The sequence below is a fragment of the Papilio machaon genome, chromosome 9 (genome assembly GCF_912999745.1).
Source record: "Papilio machaon chromosome 9, ilPapMach1.1, whole genome shotgun sequence".
Lineage (NCBI taxonomy): Eukaryota > Metazoa > Arthropoda > Insecta > Lepidoptera > Papilionidae > Papilio > Papilio machaon.
Window position 1 is genome coordinate 4,952,001 of NC_059994.1, and position 25,062 is coordinate 4,977,062.

The 25,062-nt window shown below is 32.1% G+C and overlaps 2 protein-coding genes across 5 annotated transcripts; one reads left to right on the plus strand and one right to left on the minus strand.

The window, feature by feature from the left end:
• Positions 1 to 4,004: 4,004 nt before the first annotated feature.
• Positions 4,005 to 9,216, minus strand: LOC106717537. The gene is made up of 6 exons (XM_014511415.2): positions 8,969 to 9,216; positions 8,247 to 8,559; positions 7,598 to 7,816; positions 6,991 to 7,147; positions 4,402 to 4,532; positions 4,005 to 4,139 (listed from the first exon to the last, which is right to left on the minus strand). The coding sequence occupies exons 1-6, from the start codon at positions 9,214 to 9,216 to the stop codon at positions 4,005 to 4,007; spliced, it is 1,203 nt and encodes a 400-aa protein (XP_014366901.2).
• A 338-nt stretch (positions 9,217 to 9,554) lies between these two features.
• LOC106707295 (protein RUFY3) lies at positions 9,555 to 24,601 on the plus strand. 4 transcript variants are annotated; one of them, XM_045679254.1, is made up of 14 exons: positions 9,555 to 9,817; positions 13,523 to 13,701; positions 13,988 to 14,097; positions 14,426 to 14,633; positions 15,645 to 15,823; positions 16,409 to 16,545; positions 17,092 to 17,150; positions 19,106 to 19,231; positions 19,416 to 19,556; positions 20,945 to 21,042; positions 22,962 to 23,103; positions 23,717 to 23,791; positions 23,880 to 24,110; positions 24,301 to 24,601. In XM_045679254.1, exons 1-14 carry the CDS (start codon positions 9,649 to 9,651, stop codon positions 24,424 to 24,426), a joined length of 1,980 nt encoding a protein of 659 aa, XP_045535210.1. In that variant the 5' UTR covers positions 9,555 to 9,648; the 3' UTR covers positions 24,427 to 24,601. The 4 variants fall into 4 exon arrangements, with proteins under 4 accessions (XP_045535210.1, XP_014368631.2, XP_045535208.1 ...); XM_045679252.1 differs by lacking the exon at positions 9,555 to 9,817 and adding an exon at positions 12,674 to 13,227; XM_045679253.1 differs by lacking the exon at positions 9,555 to 9,817 and adding an exon at positions 12,675 to 13,185.
• Positions 24,602 to 25,062: the final 461 nt, after the last annotated feature.

Consider the following 25,062-nt stretch of genomic DNA (forward strand, 5'->3'; position numbering starts at 1 on the left):
TCGTTTCATTTTATCTGAAAATGTATCTAAATGCCTTACTATGTGAGTAATATTCATAACTTATAAAATCACTCCAATTAACAAAATAAAATTTCCACATGGCAAAATTAACAAAAATAAATTCAAAGTGAAAATTGAATTAGGGCAGTAGGTTTCAAACTAAAAGAAATTCTTCACGACAATTGTAGTGAAGAATTTCTTTTATCAAAGTGCAAAAAAAGTAATCAAAAATAACCTTAAGAATCTAAACATTACCAGAATATAAAAGGTAACACCAACAGTAGTATTCATTCCTTCTTTATTTGTAGTTTTAAAGACTTTAATCCATTACGTAGTACCGCTGGAGGGCTAAATATAATCGTGAAAGTAAGCAACCGACTGCTTGAGACCTCGTCTTGTATAAAGCCTTTAGAAAATACGTAATTGAATACATAAAAAGCGTTAGTAGTGTATGAAGCCTACAAAGAAACCTTACACTGGATGTTTTAAATCGTATAATATAAACTTACTTCATTACATTTATTTTTATTAAGTTCGGTAAAGTTTGTTTCTTGTTATTAAAGTCACCGTCGCTACGAACGTCGCAATATTACGGCAGTTATCTAAATGTTCTAATAAATGAATTATTAAATAATTTTAAAACTTAAATTCTTGGCATGTTCGAACTATGATACGATAGCTAGTTCCAATTTAATACTATTATATAGTAAACATTTCCAATATTAATTGAAATCGAGCTGTAAAAATAAGAAATGTTTTTGAAAACTGTGTTCTTTAGAAAAAAAATGTTTAGAGGAAAACAAAACAAACTTTGAGTTTGGTATTTTACTATTAAAAAAATAAAAATCCTCTAGTGTTTTGGCGCGAGAAAGATTCTCAAATCAGAAACATTTTACTACTCACTGTGATCAAATAAACAACTTAAGCTTTTTGTTTCTTAAAGTTACCGAAAAAGCTTAAGTTGACTAAGTCTGAACATCGACTGTAAAACAATAACTATAACAAAGAGCCGTGCCAAAATCTTCAATGTTTGTTATATTTATGATTATGTCTTCACTGGAAGCTTATTTGTTTTATGACCCAATTTATGTCGTATCTTGTTCAGGCAGTAATTGTATCTATCCCACAAAATTGGTTACAATAAAACGAAAATTAATAACCCGTATATTTTATAGTTAACTGTAGTTACTGAATTCGCAGGTACTTTAACACGGTTATTACCTTCATTGTAATTAAATATTTTATGGTTAAATAATAAATATTCATTAGAGTTTATTCATTAAAATAAACTGCAAATTTAAATTTTTCTATACTAATACTTATTTAGTATAGGCGGAAAGATTTGGTTGATTGTATTCATTGAATAGGCTCCGAAACTACCGAACCGATTTGTGAACCTTTCATTGTTGGGAAGCTGCACAATCCACGGGTGACTTAGGCTATATTTAGATATTTTTTAATTCGCGGGCAACTGCTTGTTTAAAATACAAAGTGCAAATATAGTTACAAGTAGGTACTCAACAATGTTACATTACATGTGTTGTTACTAGTGTACACCGAAACCTTTAGAAGTTGTCTCTACAAACAAATTATTATAAATTTAGCAATTGCAATAAATAGCAATTTAAAATTGTATTGTAATTGAACTAAAACTATGCATTATTCAGCGCGTTGTGCTTCTGACAGATATGTGTGGCACGTTGTTGTATTTACGGCTACCCAAAGACATTACAAAACCGATTCCCGTATCTTACGTGCTCCTTAGATTTATTTATCGCCCCGAACACTCTGTACTGTGAAAATCTTCGACCGACTGTTGTAATCCGATCAGATAAACAAACATAACCTCGAAATTGTTTTATTTTTTGCAATACATAAAAAATATTTAACAATCAATATTTTGTGAGGAAAACTTGTCATTGGGTTGAAAAGTTATTCAAAAAAATATTGTAGTTGCAAGACCTACATACATTTTATAAAAACCCTCTATAATATAAAAGGACGTTTTATATTATAGAGGGGTTATTACTATGTTCTATAATCAAAATGACAAAAAACTGTACAACAAGATGTTTTGAGATGAAGCGGAAGCCGGCGGGTATCCCGAAGGCTATTTATCATTTTACGACATTCGCGAGAGGAAACAAGATTATAGATTCTATCAGGTGCCAGTACAAAGAAACCGTACGACCTTTGTATTTTGAATCAATAAATAATACTTCTTTTTTTCTATCTATGCATATTTCTATCTTTCACCATGTTAAGCATGCTGATAGAATAAAATAATGACTTTTTGAAGATATCTGCTAACTGCGATTGTCCTTGTACAACAAACAACGAAACGAAACATAGAATTTCTCCTAGTTCTCAAGCCGCCAAACCTTATGAATAACAATTACCTTGTAAATAGCATTTAACAGACGTAACATAAATTCAAAGCGAATTGCCACATGGCCACATTCGTAACTAATTTAATTGCAATCTGATACGCAAGGCGTGAACATTTGATGTTACCAATTATATAGTTCATAAACATGCTAAAGCATACAGGTTTTGATATGTCACTAATATTAGTATTACATGGTACATTTAATTTGCGTCAAAATGGTTTTCAATGAACTGTCATCATCAATTTAAGGCAATATCGATCAACTGTGGATGCCTGGATGCCTGGGACAAAGTGCGACGCATTTAAGTTTTCAATGCACAGAATATTACGTTAAATTTTCCGATATTTTAATGCCTTAATGTTGATATTATTAATAGTGGCAGGATATTTTAAAGTTCATTACTTCACTGACGTAAGAATTACATAAGTGAAGTAATTAAAGCTGTCGAAATAATTATTATCTTTTAATACACCGATATTGTATGGACGTATAAATTTTATTACATTCTTATTTTAAACTTAATGAATTATGGCCAGTTTAAAAGTGATAAAACGAAAACAAATATTATTAAGTCAAATTTTATATTACATTGAATATTACAGTGTTATGATTGTTGCATTACATTTCATGAAAATGTAAAGAATATAGTAAATATTTAGATAAGGAACATTTATATAGGATACTAGTTTAAAAATACTTACCGATTATGTCAGCTATGATCCATCTACGTCCGAAACGAATCAACTGTAGCCACTATTCCACAAGATAACATAACACAACTTACAATACGTGTGTACATTTATTTTATAAGAACTAATTTTTGTGTCTAAAAAGTCACCAAGTAAATATTCTCTTAAGAACGAATTATTCATGCCTTTTAAAGCTGGCATCGCGACCTATTACTGGGTTCACTTACTTATGTATATGTCAGAGTATTTAATGTCGGGTAGTTAAATTTTTTTTTAATTCTCTTACCATAGACGTAATAAAAATAATTCTCTGACAATAGCAGCAAACATTTTTCATTATGAATGACCCAATTACAAAATTAGAACAACCAAAGCGCCTATCGGTTCTGTTATCTTCATTTAAAATCAGAATCGTAAAACAACAAACAATCCAATAAATCGATTCGTAAAGATTCGATTTTTAGGTCTTTATTTCATCCGAATGATATCTTTTAACACATTTGTTGTTTTTACGACATCGTGAAGACATTACAAAGGCCATTTTCTTATCTTATGTGCTCTTCGATTTTATTTCACATTTCCTCATCCTCGTTATATTTCGTAAATCATACGAAGTGTGACACACTTTTCTAACAGAGAAAAGACCATTTTTTTAAGAATACAGATATACTAAACCTATTTGTGCGTTAAAACTACATTTGTTTGATATAAGACATTCATTATTAGTAAAAGTTAACGAAAATTAATATTTTTATCCACATGATAGAAACAGTAACATAATATTAAAATATGTTATAAATATGTACGTGTATTAACAACATTAAATAAAGCGTAATAAAAATCTTGTTCGAATATAGAGCAATATTTATTGAATAATATTAATAACTTCTAAGAATAAGTGGAGCAATATTGAATATCACAAATATTAGGATCTCGTCGACCTTCGCAATAAACAGTGGGAGCTGCTTTCGTCACAGTAGCTGCTCGTAACATTGTCGCCCGAGATGAAACCTAAATTAATTACATTTTCTTCCAAAAACTTCTTGCAATATGGAATAAGCTAAAATAAATTAAACACACGTAAGTTACGTCCTTGTCCTTAAAGGATATTCGTTATAAAGATTATGAAGAGTAAGTTAGTCTACATAGAGAGAGGCAAGTAATTTCAAATATTTTAAACTTATCCACTAACTGTGAGTTCCCATACAAATGTAATGCATCGCGATATTACAAATATATTTCTGAACAATTATTTGTGAGTAAAACGTTAAACATAACTATAATAGCAAACATAAGAAATGAATAATAAATACTACGAGTACTTTTTGATGTTCTTCTTCTGCAGCTTTATTGATTCTTTTCATTTCCTGTTTTAAATACGAGTTATCTTCGTAACATTTGTTAACCTTCCAAGATTTTCCGTTAAATATCAATGGCATTACATACGGACACCCTAAAACAAACCTTAGTAAAATTTAACTTGTACAGATTTATACTAGTTGCCGCTCGCGACACCGTACGCGGGGTATTAAAAAACCTGAATTAGTAGCCTATGTGTTCTTCCAGACTATGGTCTACAACTATGCCAAAATTTCAGTGAGATCCGTTTAGCTTTTCTGGAGATATAACAAACATCCATCCATTCATTCATCCATTCATCGATCCATCCATGTAAACATTCTCATCTATAACATTAATAAATTAAGAAGTAAAATTAATTCGTATTTAATCTATAATATCCATTAACATTCGATCCAGATTTTTACGACTGTTTGACCTAATTTATCTAACGTATTCTCTTATTTAACTTACACCGCTTTAAATTACAACAGAAAATTTGAACGCGTGTAAACGAAATAAATTAATTAAACTGTTTAAAGCAACACAAAATGTAAAAAAGTATACGTGTAATAATGCTATAAAAATCTGTTAAATCCAAGTTTTTCATATAACAGGTAAATCTGTGAAAAACCAATAAGATGAGAGTATATCGGCTTATACGTGCAGAAAAACACGTGAACAGTGTATGAAAAAAATATTAAAGTAGCATGTTGCAGAGAAGGTGCGAATATTTTAGATAATATGATCCACTTTATAGAACAGCTCTCGCACGAAATTAATTTCGGGAGATACTTTCACGATCGTGTTTTTATAATACAAGATGTAAGAAAGATATTCTCAGAATTACTCCTTTAGAGTATTCAATCCGTTTACGTATATTGTTTGTGAATAAATATATAAAACTAGCTTTTTCCCGCGACTCCGTCCGCGCGTAAAAAAAAAATTGAAAACGGGGTAAAAATTATCCTATGTCCGTTTCCTGGTTATCAGCTACCTGCCCACCAATTTTCAGTCAAATCGATTCAGCCGTTCTTGAGTTATAAATGGTGTAACTAACACGACTTTCTTTTATATTAGGTCCTTACATATGAAATTGGCGTTTTGTATGGGAGGAAAAAAAGTCGAATATTTTTTAATATAATATATTTAATTAATCAAAGTATGAACCATTATTTTCTATGCACTTTTGCCATCTCATAGGTAGTTCATTGATCCCTTTACTAAAAAAAAAAGTCGGACGGGAATCAATAAAATCTTTGAAGACGATTTGGACTGCCCCATCGGAGTTGAATTTTTTCCCTTGCAAGAAGTTATCCAAATTTCGAAAAAAATGGTAATCTGTTGGAGCAAGGTCCGGGGAGTACGGAGGATGTCTTAAACTTTCCAATTGAAGCTCTTCTAATTTAGTAGCCGTCTGTTGCGCAGTGTGTGGTCTAGCGTTGTCGTGAAGCAGCAGTGGCGTAGAGTGATTGACCAGCCTAGGTTGTTTAGCCGATAGCTTTTCCATCATGGTTTGCAATTGCTGACAATAGACATCAGCCGTAATAGTCTGGCCAGATTTGAGAGAACTGTAATGAACAATACCGGCACTAGGCCACCAAACGCTTACAAGTAACTTTTTTGGGGTTAATTTTCGCTTGGGGCAGGATTTGGCTGGCTGGCCAGGATCCAACCATTGCGCTGAGCGCTTCCGATTATCGTAAAGAACCCATTTTTCATCACAGGTAATGATTCGGTTTAAAATACCTTCATTATTGTGCCGGTTTAGTAACGTAACGCAACAGTCGACGCGCGTTTGCCGGTTTGCTTCAGTCAATTCGTGAGGTACCCACCTTTCAAGCTTTTTAATCTTCCCAATTTGCTTCAAGTGAATTAAAACAGTTTTATCACTAACATCGCAGCCTGTAGCTAACTCGGACGTGGTTTGCGATGGATCCGCTTCCAAAATAGCCTTCAACCTTCATTATCAACTTGAGTCTCAGGCCGTCCGCGGGGCTTGTTTTGCAGATCGAAATTTCCAGAACGAAAACGTTGAACCAAAAACGAACTGTGTTTTCTTTTGCAACACGACCGCCATACACATCATTCACCCTTCGAGTCGTTTCCGCAGCACTAGTGCCACCGTGGAACTCGTACTCGTAAATAATGCGATATTTTAAGTTTTCCATTTTGTAAAATGAGTGACGCAAACAGAAAAAAACAGAAGAAAAAACAAATGAATGACGGTCATCGAACCACAAATACATGAGTCTATAGCTGTACAAATTTGAATTTGGAATTCCTTACCAAAGAGGAGAAATTCGTGATTAAATTGGCCAGTACGAAAAACGCCAATTTCATATGTAAGGACCTAATATATATAGATAATCGGACCATGTATGTCAATTTGCAATTTGATGGGACCTATTCCTATTTTAAAATGTAGAGTTACGAGTGGCGATTAAAAATAAGAATAATTTTGGGCCGGCTTGTTTTTCTACCTCTACTATAAAAGTACACACAATTCAACTTATTTTTTTAACGATATAATTGTAAATAGATTAATGATAATAAATCATATTTTATATTACCTTTGACAGTGCCAATCGAGCCGTCACTAATGACGCCCATGTTGCTGCAAACTTTGGTCCCACCGGTACGTGCTTTCCAGATTTGTTTCAAACTTTTGGCGAATTCAGCTGCCTTATAAATACATCCGTAAGGATTCCGTGCGGCATATGACGCCACCTTTTAAATGGTATTTAATTATAAAATAGTTTACTTCTCGATTTAACACTAGGTAATTTATCGTTAAAAAGTTATACCTAAACATTACATACATTATAATAAGTACACTACTTTGATTTACTTTGTGAAAGTCAACCAAAGAATCTATTCGAATATCAAACACATTCACTTTTTTGCCCGGAAAAAATCTAATTAGCCTGCCGGCTGATAGACCTCACAAAACATTGTTACGAATTAAGGTTTTATTAGATAATTTGGCGCTAATACATGCCGCTGAGATGATGGAAGACTATTATTTTACTTTTATTTATCTTTACTTCTACACATTTTTACTTTTGCTTATCCGCTATATCCTAGAAAAGGGACTGACTACGATAAAATACCAATCTTGCAATAAACCTTATTGACAACAAACAGGTTATAATAAGTATGTTGTAATATATAATATACCTTTTCAATAAATTCTTTTCTCATCCATGTAGAATTGAACTGAGTATAGTCCAATTTCGAAGATTGCAGCGTCTCTTTGCTTATTATCCTTCGATCGCACTCCGAGTTTGATCCGTCACCAACGGAGTCCGTTATTATAATAGGTTTTTCCACTTCGACATGAAACACTCTATCATTCGCAGCCCAGACTCGAACCTCATTAATTTGATTAAATCGCACCTTCGTTGTTTGAAAAATACTTTTGTTAGATAGTGAAATCATAAAAAAAAGTTCTATTTAAATGTCAATAATTGACCATCGAGTTACACGAATAAATATCATTTTAGAGCTATGGAAAATTCGTATAATGCATGTTAAAATGTAAACCCAAAAGTTACAAAGGTACTATAATCGTAATTCTCAAAATAACCTTTGAGAAACAACGATATAGTCGTATCTTCACTCGAGCAAGTTTAATTTTAGAGAAAAATTACTATTGCAAGTTGCATATAAAATAGCGCACATATCATAAGAAGACATATGTTAAACACCAAGCCTATTGATCTTTATAGAATTTACTGACTATATGTACATCTACACGTATACACAAATAAATAGTCACTTAATATGTTACGTATTTCAAGACAGTTAAAAGATAATTTAAACAAACATTCAAATGATCTCCCAGAACGGATTTCGAAATAGCTTCAATTGGCGAGGGGCAGAAAAACAAATCCCAAGGCAAATTTTTGGATAATGAGAAAAGTATATCCATAGCTATCAAGCCATCGCTGACAAAAATCGGTTTTGTTTTATCTTTTTCACCATTCGCTTCATCATCCTCTGTCCATTCTAAATAATTAGCGAATTTAATTAACAGGTACATGGTATCAAACTGTGTTTCGTTATCCATGCCATCGATATCGAAATAATTAGGATTTTCAAAATCAGACATTATACAAAATACAGCGGCATCTTTTGGCCTGAAAGAAACGTTGTTTATAGAATTAATACTTGATTTACATATATTAAAAACAAAGTGATTGATTTTTATTTATTATTTAACATATAATTTTTCGCTTCCTAATACCTCCACGACAAAAAAAAATTGTTTACCACGAAAACATTATTGAAAATAATATATACACATATGATGTCATCTAAAGAATATGCGTGTGGGATTTCGGCGCCAAATTCAAGTCCTACCCTTTTTTATAAGGAAAGTATGGGGAGAGGAATTGTCTCGGCGGGGAAGTGTAGGAAGGGCAAATACCCTCATTCATAGCTAGCAACATCAATAACTTGTTGGTGACTGCTCTGTTCAGCGGCCGATTCGCCTTATAATGAAATCACGTGTGGCTTGCACGTTTGCCATTGCCATTTTATAACTACCTGGGTAGGTTTGTAGTGACTTGTATAGAATTAGTATTTGAAAAAGCGCATTTTTCTAACTCCCATTTCAAAGTTTCAGCTGTGGCAACTTTATCAGAATAAACTAATAGTAGCAAATCTATAAAAACGTTATCACCAAACACTGAACCAGACAATATCTTGATTAAAATTAATTGAGAACTCGGAACAAGTGGGTTAACCATCAAAATTTTAATCTTTTGTCCTAAAGGTTCGCATTGGAAATTCATGATAATAATAAGATATGTTGATTATACGTTAATCAAATGAAAATCAGACAAAAAACACTAAAATGTCATTGATATTTACCGATGTCAAAACATGAAATGATTTTTTTTTTGTAGACGGATCTCAAGCAATGATTAGTCTAACTGGGTATTTGTAATTAGTCTCCTTCGATTTTTAACGTTCTCAAATTTTGCTTTTAGAAAATTGAATTAAAGTTATAGTTAAAGTTTAAATTAAAACATTGAAGGGAATCGAAGCAGTCGATTCATTCGAAAGATCGGAATCTAATGATTATTTAAATGGCAACCCAAGCCTCTACTCTTTGACTTTGATTCGACATTCGACACGTCAAACATATTTTACGTGTGTATTTTTGACATTAAAAATGAAGTTATTGTTTAGATAGAAATGGTTATAATTAATAGATAATAAGAATGGCCTCTTCAAGAGATAAACAATCTGAAGTGTCTCCAGCGACGTCCACTTCTTCAGTAAGATCACAATTTCTTGAAAGATCACCGTCACTTTCCTCCACTAAAGAAGATAAATGGCCGGAATTGTTATTGTCCAGACCGGACAAATCTTACTACTATTCTACAAAATGTAAGTAATTGATTTTAACTTTAAATCATTAAATCGCCAACCTCTGAAATTTTGATACGGTTTGTGTAGATTTTGTCATTATTAAACGAACCTCTCCATAATTGTTTACTAAGAAAGTTTATTTGTTTGAAATGGTTAGGTAACTTGTTTTTAGAATAAAACGGGCGTCTAAGCGTTAGTAAATACTTGTATTTAATATACAGTCAAAATCTGTTATAACGACATCGAAGGGACTACTCATATTGAGTCGTAAAAACCAATAGTTGTAACAACCGGTGACAGGTATTAATAGGAAAGATATGTATATTCATGTAGGGAATTAAACCGCATTTTGTTTACTTCAATACAAACGTATAATATAAAAGAACAACATCATTTTTCCATAATTTTTGTATGCATAAAATCTGTAATTTTAGTTTGTTTGAAACACTTCTGTCGTGCATTCACATTTTGTAATTCACGTTGGATTTTAATCAGCGTATCGTCACAATTTCCCTGCATGTGGAACTCTTCATTAAAAAGAAAAATCTTTCGTAATACACTAACAGCATTAAGACCGTCAATCAAAGTTGGCACTGTAAATTGTTCTTCTGAGTCTTCCTATTCATTTTCACACTGACAACAAACTGACTAAAGAGATATGACGAAGCGGGCCTTGAGGCTACGGCATGCATTTGCTTTGTTTCTAAGAATTACAAAAGACCCTAAACTTTGTTTACTTTTACGATAATAGCCATTGACGATTATACTGTGCCAGATGTGGATACTGTTACCTATTCAAATTGTTTACAATACAGCTGAGCCGGTCGTTCTACAGATATAATTCTCCGAAAAAACTAACCAAATGTGGTCGCCCAATGCGGTATGTCGTAGTAAACAATGTCGTAAAAACCAATGTTTTCGATAAAGCGGTCATATAACATTCAGCCAGGACCTTTGATTTTGGTCAATTTAACCGGTATGTTGTTCTAAACGATGTCGCCATAAACGGTTTTGACTGTATGTATATCAAAATAATTAATAAAACGTAATACTATAAATTTTATTTTGTATGCAATGTTTAATAACATTTCTTAATTTATTCCACAACTCCTATTATACTAAGATTTCTCTCTTGAATGAAAACAGAGTATGGCTGGTTTTTCTATTGCAAAAGGCTTTCAAAACTTATTGAGTCTCAAATTTTTGCGGGTAATCTTTAATTACAATAGTGGTGATCATTTTAAGGTAAACTTATCTACTGGCGGGAATCTACATATATATGAGTTGATGATGATGTACTTATAATTTTTTTATGAATAATTAATTTTAAAATTGCATGGAATTCAAAACAACCAAGCAAGTGGCCTGACTGTAAATCTATCTCTTTTATAATTTTCAACTAGATTCTTTTAGTCACAACATAGATAAACACCCATTTGTCCATCTTTCCATCTAAACTTTTACATTTATAATAAGAGTAAGTTAATGTCCTTAAAAGCTTCAATTCATTGTTTAAAAGCAAAAATGAATAGTTTACAAAACTCAACAGAAAAGATATAATCATCCATCTTGGAAACAGTAATTTTTCTCCATGAATATTTTTTTGATGAAAACCCTAAATATAGAAAGCAAAAAAATTAAAAAAATGTATACAGTTGAACTTGGTAAGCCAAAACATTTTCAAGTAAACAAGTCATTTTTCGGTCCCAACAGACAATCTCCATAAGTGAGAAACTCGGGAAAGTGAGAAAAATATTATGGTCACTTTGACTCCCACTTATCCAGGTTCAACTATACTTTTTTATTTATGTTTATGCTCTTTTGTGAAATCAGATGGTATTTTAATTTTATTTTCTGATCCAACTATTTTTATTACTTCTTACTAATGTTATAAATGTGAATGTTTCGATGGATTGACGTTTGTTTGAAGGTGTCTCTGGAATGGCTCAACGGATCTTGATGAAATTTAACACACATGCAGAACACAACCTGGTAGAACACATAGGCTACTTATTACGTTTTTTAATTGCGCCCAGACGGAGACGCGGGCGACGGCTAGTTTTTAATATAAACTAGCTTTTACCCGCGACTCCGTCCGCGCGGAATAAAAAATAGAAAACGGGGTAAAAATTATCCTATGTCCGTTTCCTGGTTCTAAGCTACCTGCCCACCAATTTTCAGTCAAATCGATTCAGCCGTTCTTGAGTTGTAAATAGTGTAACCAACACGACTTTCTTTTATATATATAGATATAGATTATCACATGTAATAGTTATTACTTATGTATGATGAGTGGATTTTCAAATAAAATAATTGAATATAATAACTTATATTACGGCTATAAGAATAATGCAAATAGAAACAAATAATAGACACACCACACATGATTTCCTTTGCTTTTTATGTTCACGATTTATTACAATTCGAGTTCTATAACATTGGAATTAGGATACTATAAGCATTAAATACGTCAGTAGGATACAGGGAATGTCAAAATTTGTATGAGATTTTTTGGTGTACTTGACACCCCGGAGCGACGCTGCACAAATTTTAATATACATTTTGTCGATAACGTTACGAAAACCTTCTCACGAATATTCGTACTAGGCCCTCTGTAAATAAAACAAATGCCTCCGAATGCCCGCCTTTGCAAGAACAAATCCAGATTATGTCTTATGCCGAACAAAAAATACTCCGCGCCTTTGTCACATTTGCTTCTGGTAAGCCTATAAAAAACCTATCGAAACATAAACAACGTGAATAATTTCAAATTCTAACATAACGATTTTTTCCGTTGTTTCCTTTGCGTTAAACTACCATTTTACTTTTTTAGTAAGTTTACGTTACAGGGCAACACTGGCTAGCAAGTATTGATTTACCCTCGCACAAACGTAGCATCTAGCGAGACGTCGGAAAAATCAATATTCTTACTGAACGTACTGGAAAAACCATTACGGTGACTGTCCTCTGCAAAACTTCATTGTAGTGACTAAATAACAATTTGATTTTGTCCTTTACTATATGAAATAGAGCCTTTAGGAGTGTACAGTTCAGGCGAAAAGGCAGTTTGTGGTGTGCTAACGTTTTAAAATGTTCATAACAGAGTGATCACGATAGGGTTTATTGCGTGTACTGTTTTGCTTCATCGTTTATTTGCTATATTATTATGCGTTCACTCACTGCTGCGAACGGGGTAGCTCCCTTGCCCGAATTGGACGTTCCGTCTGAAATAAGACGCAACAGCGGGGCCGACGTCGAAATGGCTGGTGCCCAGGATACGATCTACTTGTGCAATTTTCGCGTCTCCGTCGACGGAGAGTGGCTTTGCCTGAAGGAGTTACATGACATTGAGATGCAGGACTCCTTCACTCGTCCAAACGAAAATGGTGCGATCACTTCACCGGACGATCCGATGCATTCTTTGATGGGTAATTTAAATGGACTAGTATTGTACCACGGTTGTGCTCGTGGTAGAGTTTTTTTTATTATTAAGATAAGAATGCATGCGGATGTTCATTAATATTTTACGACACACACGATTTACGTAATAGAAAATTATCTTTACCATTTAGTAAATAGTTTTTCCATAGTTTTTCTAATGTAGAGGTTTTATCTTTGATAGAAGTAGTTTAGTGGTTTGTGTAATAATTTTGAATGCTCATCAATAACATAACATGAACAAGTTATGTTAAAATCATTGACTAATTATATTTTTATTTGTAGCTCGTGATCCAGTGGTGATAGAGCGTAGCAACCTCGTCAATATCTCCAAGTTGATTGTGAAGGAACTGATCGAGCAATCGCTTCGCTATGGCCGCATGCTCGACAGTGACCATCTCCCCTTGCATCACTTCTTCATCGTCCTCGAACATGTTATGCGTCATGGACTTAAACCGAAAAAGGTAACGTGGACGTACTCTTTAACACTTTAAACGCTACCTTGACCCGAGACATTGTCGTGTTAAAAAGTCGTAAAAAATGTAATGTTACGACCAAGGTTAACGTAAACCTAATTTCGTTGTAAAACAATTACAAACACAAACATTGTACAACAAACATAAATAATAAATAATTTTTTCATGGTTAAAAATTCAAATAGATATAAGTAATAAAAATGTATTATATACTAATAATTATAATGTAAAATATAAATAAAATCTTAGGTTAATTTTATGTATAAATTTTCAGGGGCTTCTTGGACCAAAGAAAGAGCTGTGGGATATTCTGCAAATGGTGGAGAAATATTCTCCCGAGGCGGCCGACATTACTGCGAGTGTAAGAGACCTGCCAACTGTTAAGTGAGTAAATATTGTTAATTACGGAATTGAACATTCTCACATATTTTATTATGCAAAATTTGAGTAAAACAGCAAGATAGATTTTTTTTAGAATATTTGTATTGTTATAAAAAATAATAGCATCTGTTAATTATTTTTAACTAAGCAGACTCTACTGGTAGAATTAGGCTAAAGGTACGAATCGACTACGAAAGAAATTGCGTCATTAATGTATGTACTGTTAGCAATTGCACTCGTGTTCATACAGAGACACTTCGATGTATACTGAGTGAATCACAGAGACCTTTAATCAAAAAAAAATATATATAAAAAAGATCGCATCTTCTAGAACCGCAATGGGTCGAGCGCGTGCTTGGTTACGTCTAGCATTAATGCAGAAACGCCTCGCTGATTACCTGAGGATTTTACTGGAACGTCGCGAAGAGACGTTAGAGGAATACTTCGAGCCTCATGCATTGATGTTGAACGAGGAAGCAGTTATTATCACGGGTCTGCTTGTCGGACTTAATGTTGTCGACTGTAATTTGTGTGTTAAGGTAGGTTTTTTTGTACATATTTTTAACGAAAGGATGGGAAGAGGATGAGGATTTGATGGAGGGGGTGATGCATAAGAAGAAAAAATATCCTCTTTCTGTGCGTCCCCTCATCTGTTTATTAAAGGTAGACAAAGACAAATGCTCTATCTATAGGCAGCGGTGACTATTCTGTTTTGGAGGATTCAGGTGGCAGCTTGCTCTTTTGCCCCATTTACACTACAAAAAAATATTGTTAGATATTGTTTTTGGCAATATTTTATTTAATTTTAAAACCGGATGAATATATGAAATGTGATAATAACAGCATTTACAATATCTAATGTTACTAAACATACTTATAAGATTAATGACATTTAGTCTGATGTCATTACAAACCTTGTCAAAAGCGATATTTTCCTACTTACCAAAATAAAACATTTCGTTTAAATGTGTAGTATAGACCAACAAATTTATTTGACCCAGTGGGCACAGTTATACTAAATTACAATAGCTCATTAGCGTTACCCTATAAATTTAAAAAATATAAGATCTTTGTCGTACTGTAGCTGTCCTGACATTTATTTTTCTTTTTGTCTAGGTAGGCTAGGCACAAAAAATGGCATGATTACATATTTTGTGACAGAACAAACTGCGATAGCAGCGCCTCTATCGCCGGGTCAAATTTGTTTGTCTGACGACACGAGTATATTACGCCATTTCCTATATCTTGTCAATGTAACATTTAATGAAGATTAACAAATTAATTATTTAGAACTATTAAAAAATAATTAACACTATTGTCATAAGCCATTTAGAGTGCAATTAACTTCTTTTATCATTAAACTAGCTGTCGTCCGTGGATATATCCACGCGTAATTAAAAAAAATATTAGTAGTAAATGTGTTCTTCCAGGCTATGCCAAATTTCAGCGAGATCCATGCAGAAATTCTGGAGATCTTCTGACAAATATCCATCCATCCATACACCCACTTAAACTTTCGCACATATATTAGTAAGATTAATCTATAACAGGAAGAAGATTTGGATAGTCAGCAAGGGGTGATCGATTTCTCGCTATATTTACGCGGCAGTAACTCCTCTAACGACATAGCCGGCAATGGAAATAACGCGAACAATGAACCGAAGCAACGTCATATTAACACCATGTTGGACCAGAAAAACTACATCGAAGAACTAAATAGACATCTCAAGTATGTGCTTACAGTTTTACATATCTTTATATGTGAAGAAAATCTCTTGTCACTACGTCTTAATCGTGACGGTCCGAATAAATTCCACTGCTTATATGTTTTTAAAGTGTTCGGCCAGTGGAAGCTACCCTTAGAATTTGCATCAACCTCGATTAGATTAAATAATTGTGTTATGTTATTCTGTTCTAAGATTTACGACAACAATTACGGCGTTTATCGTAATACGAAGATATCTTTATCTTTATCTAGTAGATTACAATATGTATAAATAAAATTTATTCGCGGGATTTTGACGTAAAATAAATCTTTAATTTCTTTCAAAGATGCTAGATAATTTAACCCGGATGCTCTTTGAAAGTTATTTGTTACAGAAAAATCACACGAGTTGATTTCAAACAATGGTTGCTGTACTCTTTGATACTGTATAGCTATTTAAACTGGTTGCCTTAGCAACAAGGTTATTGAACTAACAAAAAAAAATAGTCAGATAATTTTATAACTGTCCTTGTCTCAAAGAGTGGGTAGTATTAGATAAATTAACAAAGAATAAGGTGGGTATGTAAACTAAGGATTATTTTGTTGTAGTGCCACTGTGGCAAATTTACAAGCCAAAGTAGAATCTCTTACAACCACTAATGCTCTCATGAAGGAAGATCTTGCTATTGCTAAAAATACAATGATTACACTCGTGGAGGAAAACAATCAGTTGAAACATGCGTTGGGTAAGTATTGTTCATTAAATACATTATACTTCAATACGTATAAAAAGGAAATAAATAATTTATAAAAAAAAGTCTTAAATAAAAAATAAAATTAAAGATGATAAGAGGGAATAATGTTAATTCACTATTTTTTATAAAATAAAAAAATCACTAAGTAAAACGAATTTTGAAACTTTTAAAAAGTGTAAACCGAGCCTTATAATTTCCAAGCCCTCGATAGATTTGTCGGTGAAAATCTCACGGCGTGTAATAATAGAGAGCGCATTAGATAAGACACCTTGCAATACGGTGACTCACAGTCTTTTGTATCGCTTATTCGCTTAGTAGACATTAGTATGCCGGTCTGAGCACACCTATACGATTTAATATTATTTCACTGCGTTCACAGTTATGCTATATTGCTATTACTTCGTACAAATGGGCAATTCGACTGTAAAGTGTCAAAATAGATCACAATTTTGGACAAAAAGTTAGTTCTCTATAAATACAAATGTGCCAGTGTTTATTTACGTCCGAACATGTGTTTATGTTGTTTTTTTTGTACAGGTCAAGATATAACCAAAGACAGTAGGATGAAAATAACAGAGGTGCTTTCTGAAGAAGAGGTAAGATTGTTTTTTTAATAGTTTTGATAGTTTCTGTTACGTTTTTCTTAATGTTTTTAGCATTTCTCTTTTGATTACAATATTAAATGTAGATAACAATTTTCGATGTCTAATTAACACTCAGTAATCAATATATCCAGTTTAAACACAGATAAATATTTATTTTAGGACTCGTAAAACTTACATATTTAGGTTACCCTTATAATTACGTAGGTACATTGACCATTTGTAAAAAAAAATCGCTAAATCCGTCCATCGAATATTTACCGCCATACAACCATTTGACACTACATTCACTGAAATGCAAACAAAGTTGTTATTGCAGTTATTTCAATAAACAAACCGCATTATAAATTCAAAAGTCATTTCACGCTATCAATACTTTACGTATACTTTTGCCAGGCTTCACTTGGGTCATTTATATAGTTTGTATAACGGACAGACCGATGACCTTTTGAAGATGGCTGGTGATGATTGGATGTGGAAAACGGAAGTTCGTATATGGTAGTGTAGTAAACGTCTTGTGTCCTGCAGTTGACTAAATTCTAGCTAATAAAAACTCAGTAAACGATCAAACTAAATAAAATATGACTACTTGACCATTTTACTTACCGTAAAAATTGTATTTATTTCCCTCACATAATTTTAGATAACCTTCTATCTGCCTACTATAATCTGGCTAGAACGTTTAAGACATATTGAAAGTATGAAGAAAAAATTAAAGCAACTGTTTTAGTTCTATTTAATTTCCTGTTTAGAAAAGATTCAATCATAAACTACAAGTTTAGTTGCACAATGTTTACGTTTCATGCGCATGAGCAATAATAACATATTCGAAATTCAAAATGTAATGATAGCTCATGGGATAAAATTACTTCGCTCTAAAAACAGTCAAACGGTTGAAATCTTCATGGATTACTGACATCAACCCTGACCAAGTTTAATCTTTTATTTCATTGTAACGTTTGAAAGGCCACGGTAACTGGACTCATTGAATTGGATTCAGAGAGACGAACTGAGTCTGTAAAATATTACGCTTCTTGTCCGAATTTCGATTAAATGGTTTAAGCTTAGTAGCTATTTAGATTAGCTAATTTTAACAAAGGTTTCCGCTGTATCATAAAACAGATTTTAGTGAATCGCTGACTAATAATTGTAATAAATTTTTTGATTCATAATGTCAACTGCGCAGTGAAAATTATCTAATCCGATGACACGATAATGAGATAAGATGAAAGGAATGTATAGATCTTAATAGGTCACCAGAGAAGTACAATACACACAATCTAAAGATTACGTTTGGCAAATCATCACTAATGCTATTTTTAATGTTTATTGACATCAACTTAGCTTAAATACTTTTTTTTACAATATAATCGTCCAAAGAGTCACAAGGAAATCACTAAACCAGCAATTCCACTTGTCACGTTTTTTATGTTTATACTCGTCTCCTAAGGCTTATGGTTGATATTAAATGCCTTAATATTTGGGCTGTAAAATGATAAATAGAATTCCTTAAATCCAATAGACGGTCCTAAATGTTTGTTCGTTTAAACAAAGAAACCTTTAAGCTTTGTTTATAGTAAATGTTATTCAATTTCATATAAATTACTGTATATTAGTCAATCATGTGGTCGTTTTGCCATATTTATCGAGGTTGATTATACATACAATTAATATCGTTTGCATATTTTATTACGTCATCGTATTCTTTATCGTCGATGATTTCATAGAATCACCTGTCTATCGCTTATTTGTTTGTTTAATCGGTTCATAGGATTACTAGATAACGTTTCTGGGGGACATGGCGGATTTAATACACAGTAGTCTGATTAGATGGTCATACAAAGTATCTGAATAGAATAATAAATACTCTCGTACTCCTCCTCTACCAGGGGTTGTCCTAAAAAGATACGAGGAGTTAATTCACATGATATTTTTAATATTGTTTTCAGGAGAAACATAGCGTAAAGAGTTCCTCGTCGGATAAATCTAAGAATGAAAAGGATACCGAAATGGGAAAGTTGTTGGATGAAGAAAGGAAGAAGAACATGGAACTACAAAAGGAATTGGACTTGCAGGTAATAAATAATTGTTATATAATTACAATTTGGTTTTCAAATAATTTATTCATCATAATAAATACAACAAATAAAAATGATGGTTTTTAGAGTTACTTTTTTTTTAATTTTTATGTAGATTATTTTTTTTTTATATTTTTAACTAAAAGCAGGTTTAATCAATTGACTCACTAACATATTCCAGATATCTTTGAAAGCGGAAATGGAAGTAGCAATGAAATTGCTAGAAAAAGACATTCACGACAAACAGGACACCATTATATCTCTGAGGAGGCAACTCGATGATATAAAATTGATTAATTTGGAGATGTACAAGAAGTTGCAGGTGAGAATTATATATATTTTTTTAATTTAAAACATTAAGGTACTGTTTGCCAGTTGTTTGTCACAGTCCGCTTGTCACCACAGGAAATGTTAGTTGACCTCAATACGACAAGGTGACGTTAACAAAGACACCTGAATATTGACTAATCTGGTCATATAAATTGCTATAGATTGTGTGGTTTTTTTTTAATTTTATTGTTTGCATATTTATTTGTGTTTTGCGTGATATTTGTTTTTTAAAAACATGTTTTGGTTTGCATTGTTAGTAAATGAAACATTTAAAGGTCATTCACTTCTCGTGGGCGACCACATTACGATGAGGCAATCTGTTCATCTTGCTGATTTATTAATTTAGCTTATGCTTGTATACTCGTATCATTTCGTTACATATTTGTATTTTATCTTTGTATGCTTTGAACTTGATTATTTAGAAATTGTAGCATAATAATGAATGCATTTTTTTAAAGTCTGGTTTAAGTTTTTGCTTGTTTCTAGTTTAAGTTATGATATTATAAATATTTCTCGTATTAAATAAATGCCAGAAGTTGTATCGTAAATTGTATTTTGTTGTCATGCTACATTTTCTAAAAAATAACCATCTACTGTATATATATATACATAAAATGTATTATATGTTTCATTATCATATTCAGCCATATTAGCATACTAACTTTAATGTATATATATCTATTGTATATCGTACTAATACAATGCTGTATTCATCAATGCCGCGCTTTTCATACGGAAGGAATGTGAAATGGAACTCACGCAGAAAGGTGAAATGGTGTCCAGGCTACAAGGGAAGGCTGAACAAATTGGCAAAATACTTCACAACCTTGAAAAATATAACCACTTTCTAGGACCGGACCATGAATTGGTCAAAGCGTTGCGGTCTCCTTCTAGCGAGACCAATGCTTGTGAAAGAATTGATATACGCACAAAGAAAGATGAAGGTCCACCCAGCAAAAAGTTGAATCTACAGGAAATACCACCTTTCAGAAAAAATAATAGCGTGGAAAAAAAAGAATCTCGAATAGATTGAAATTTTAATGCTTAACTATGTTAATTTATTCCTAAATCTAATGTTTCCAATACCAAAGCCCCAGTTAAGATGGTGTTTTTCCTATTAGAAAATCACTTATACGACAACTTATTTTATTAAGGACTCGTTACAAAATAATATTACAAATGAGTTATACGGTTTGATTAGTATTATATTTACATTTAGTATTCAATATTTATGCATCTAAACATAACCTCAAAATGGAATTACCACAGACTAACATAGTTTTAGACACGCATATTAAATATATTTATGCTTGCTAACAGTTCTAAATATAACAATGATTAAAGTATTAATTTAGCTAAACTATACTGGCTTTGTTTTAGGAATGTGAAAGTTCCTTGAAACATAAAACAGAGCTAATTGCCAAATTGGAAGCAAAGACTGAATCAATGGGCAGCACCATACATCAGCTCGATGAGAAGTAGGTTTTATTTTTTATTTTATATGACGACCTGCAGAGAATATAGAGTGCCTACATTTTGTGTTAATTGAACGTGGCCGATTACGAATCAAATAATCGATTTTAAATATTTATTTATATATTTTATAACATGAAACAATATGCGAAAGCATGCATAAGATTAAATGGGAAAGTTGATATGAAAAGCATTATTTTCGACATAATTTTTTCATTGACAGTCATTATTTTGACAGTTTCTAGTCTAATGAGGTTTAGTATTGTCTTAAAAAAATTACATTTCGAATTCTTCATTCGATTGTTATTTTAAAGTAGAATAAATAAATATGATATATTTAGCATTTCATTTTATTACAATACTTTTTTAAATCTCTATAAAAGTCTCGTTACATTTCGATATATTTACGAATCGATAGTCAAATTCGAATATCGATTCGTAATCGGCCGCCGCTAGTGATGTGAGATGTCGATTATGTTACCGCTTCACATATCAAGTAATCGAGACGCACTTAGCGAGCGCTGCACGCTTGCAGGGCGCGTCGGGAGGCGACTCTTGTATTGATATTGGCAAACCTTCACGGTAAACTGCGGACTATATGCGGACATTTTGTGATTTAAAAAAATTATATTTTGATAAAGTCATACAAACGTCATTAAAATTTCGAAGCTATTCGCTTTAGCTTTCATTGCTATTACGTAATACTTTAGGTCTACTGTTGATGTATTCATTTTTACATTTGTTATTTTATTTAAAATTAATATAAGATTAAAAATCGTGATCAAAACATTATATATTTATTTTAGTACCTAACGAGTGCAAATAAATGTTTATTTTCGATATACAATGTTTTTTTTGTATTTCATTTCGTTTTACAAGTTTGTATTGTGATGTTTAAAAACGTATATTTATAAGTTTATGGGAGACTTTAATAGTAATTTTGTGATTCCAGTTCAAGATAACATAATGTATAATTCATATAGCCTTAATATTATTCGATCTCATTTATTCTAAATATAAATAGAAACAATATGAATCCCGATACGAGTCATATTTAAAAAAAATGTCGCTTATTTAGAACGAAATGTACGTAAGAAAATTTAGATTTATTAATTTTATTTATTTGTCATTGTAACACGGAGGCCCTAGTGATGTAAAAGCCTTATTTGTAATAAAGTATATTCATTCTAAAAAAATGTATTTTATTCAATACGTAACCGAAAAAAAGCTTTATTATTTTATGTTCATTGTGTAGGTTTGCCATTATCAATATATTGAGTTTGCATGCCATACAAACCTGTATGTAGAGTTTAATTTCTAGATATTAAATTATTCCTTTCTAATATTTATTCGAAAATGAAACATTTATTTATGTTGCTTTTGTTTATTATTTGTGGCTTTTGAAAATTATATTCCTTGTAAAGTTATTCATCAAATAATTGTCCCGCAAATTAGTATATAGCTTGTTGGTATTAGATTTAAAATATCACATATTAATTTAATTTACACTTGAAAACTATAAAAACCCTCTTACATTTACATCTAAAAACATATAAACATATGCCTATCTATCTTCAAATAATGAAATAATAGACGAAAGTTTAACATCTCTAATTTCAAAAACATTTAAAAGTTTTATTAGTACCTTTTATTGTACGTTATCAAAATTATTGCAACATAGGAATCGTCCATTTATCACGTGAGACTCGAAAGGAGGCGAGGGGCTCCGAAAAAATCACAAATCATCACGCGAAGGGAGGGGGCTTAATATCACCACATATCATTAAAGGGCAGGCGAGAGTCAAGAAGTTGCTAAAAACATCACGTGATTAATGGACGACCCCACTACTTAACAAGAAAAAAAACATAAAAAACCATAATCATATGACAAAAGGAAATGACGTAGTATTTGGTTACTACATAGGTTACAGGAAGATAAGTTAATAAAGAAGAATCTAGAAGAAAGTGCCAGATCACTGGGACAGAAGGCGGCCGCGGCCGAGACCAGGGCAGTGGCCGCGGAGGGAGACTTAAAGATTGAGAGGGAGTGGAGAATATCGCTGCAGGTACTCTATGACTACTACATAGGGAAAAAACAGTAACAACCACATGCTATATGAATATCAAAGTCCAAGCACTTAAATAAACTGAATTGCTGGTGTAAAATATTGGTATTAAATAGGATATTTCGCTTGAAATCGCAAAGTGTCAGCCAGAAAAAACTTCTCGCATTATCTTTGAAGAAACAGACAAAAATGTATCAAAATATATACTTAAATTTTATTTGTTGTGTAATTAGCAGACATTTTCAGTTTGATAACACAAATTAAGTTGACCTACTCGTTTTAATTAAACGCGCGTGCTTCCATACAGTTCATTTAATGAGTGCCAATTATTATCCTTGTTTACGGTCATGACACTAATAACAAATTAAAAAAAAACAATTTCGTTAACATTAGTAACATATCCGTATAAAAACAAAACTCGGTTAAAGGCAATTGACACCTTTAGACATTCGTCATAGACTGGAGCTTCTCGGTGTTGAAGGACGACGAATCAAAAAAGTCTAAGACTCATAGAACTGTGGCATAAGAATATCGATAAAAGAAACTAAGTAGCCATGAACAGATCTATTACATACATGAATAGTTTATTTAGAAGTATATTGTGGTTTCGCAGGATTCTATGATGCGTGATAGAGACAAAATATCAATATTAACACAGGAAGTGGAATCTTTAAAATCTATAGGAAAAGTAAGTTATCATAATAGTTATACTCATCTCTTACCACGTCGGTAAACAAAGTAGAACAAGGTTATAATTTTTTCTTTAACTTGTATAGAAATATATCGCGTTACAAGAAGAACAGCATACTCTTAAAGCACAGTATATAGAAGCTCAGAAGACTTTGGAAGAAGTAGGTGCAACTTTAAGCGAAAATAAGCTCCAATTAGCAGAGCTTTTGGAGAAAGAAGCTCATGCTTCTACTGAAGACACACCAAACTGGACAAGTGACAAGGATGCGGTGGCGTGCGCTGCTTGCACTAAAGAATTTAATATTACAAGGAGAAAGGTAAGAGTTTACACAAACCAGTATTATTCGTTTAACTAAAATGTACTTTTAACGGACTTTCGTTATAATTCCATTGTTATAACTTCATTGAATACCGTCTCAATAAAGGTCTGTATTTTTTTTTCATTTACAATATGTAAATATAGATTTATTACTCGTTACAGTTTGTACGATAATTTATTCGTTTCAGCATCACTGTAGACGGTGTGGCCATATATTCTGCGCGGCGTGCAGCGACAAAACAGTCGCACTGCCTGGCAACACTAAACCTGTTAGAGTTTGTGACACATGTTTCAATGAAGTCAGACTTACGTAGTCTTAAATGGATCCATTGTAGAACATAATTCAGCCCTAGAGGCTACCTTTCCGTATATAAATGGAAGTGCTAAGCTGTGTAAGTTTTTTTGCGTTTGTCAATGGTGCGAGTTAAGGGAATATGTAACTAAAAACGTAGTAGTTAAAGGTGCTAATCGCCTGGCAAAATGTTTATGTTGCCATTATCGTACGTTTTCCATTAAAATATGGTTCGCTAGTCGTTTGGTATATTTCATATATATTTTTTTGAGTAAACTAAAACCTAATTTACAAAGGTTTAACTGCCACTATTATTTGTAAAAAAGATGCATTTTATATAACGAAATCAAATTCTTTTATTATCAACATTTATAAGGGATCAATGAACATTAAATATTAAATTAAATATTATTTATTTTTAAATTTTTTATTTGTGAATATTATTTATTCACAATGATTAGAAATCAAAATGTTGGAATGTAGTAAAAAATTTTGAAAAACTTTTGTAAGTCTTCTATTTTCCTTTTCACTATTTTTCTGTTTCTTTTTGTTTACCGTTTATATTTTCAATTAAAGCATGTAGTTAGTACAAAAATATTGTTAAAAGTTTTGCATGAGTAGAAAATTAAAAAAAATAAAAAATGTAATATATCATGTA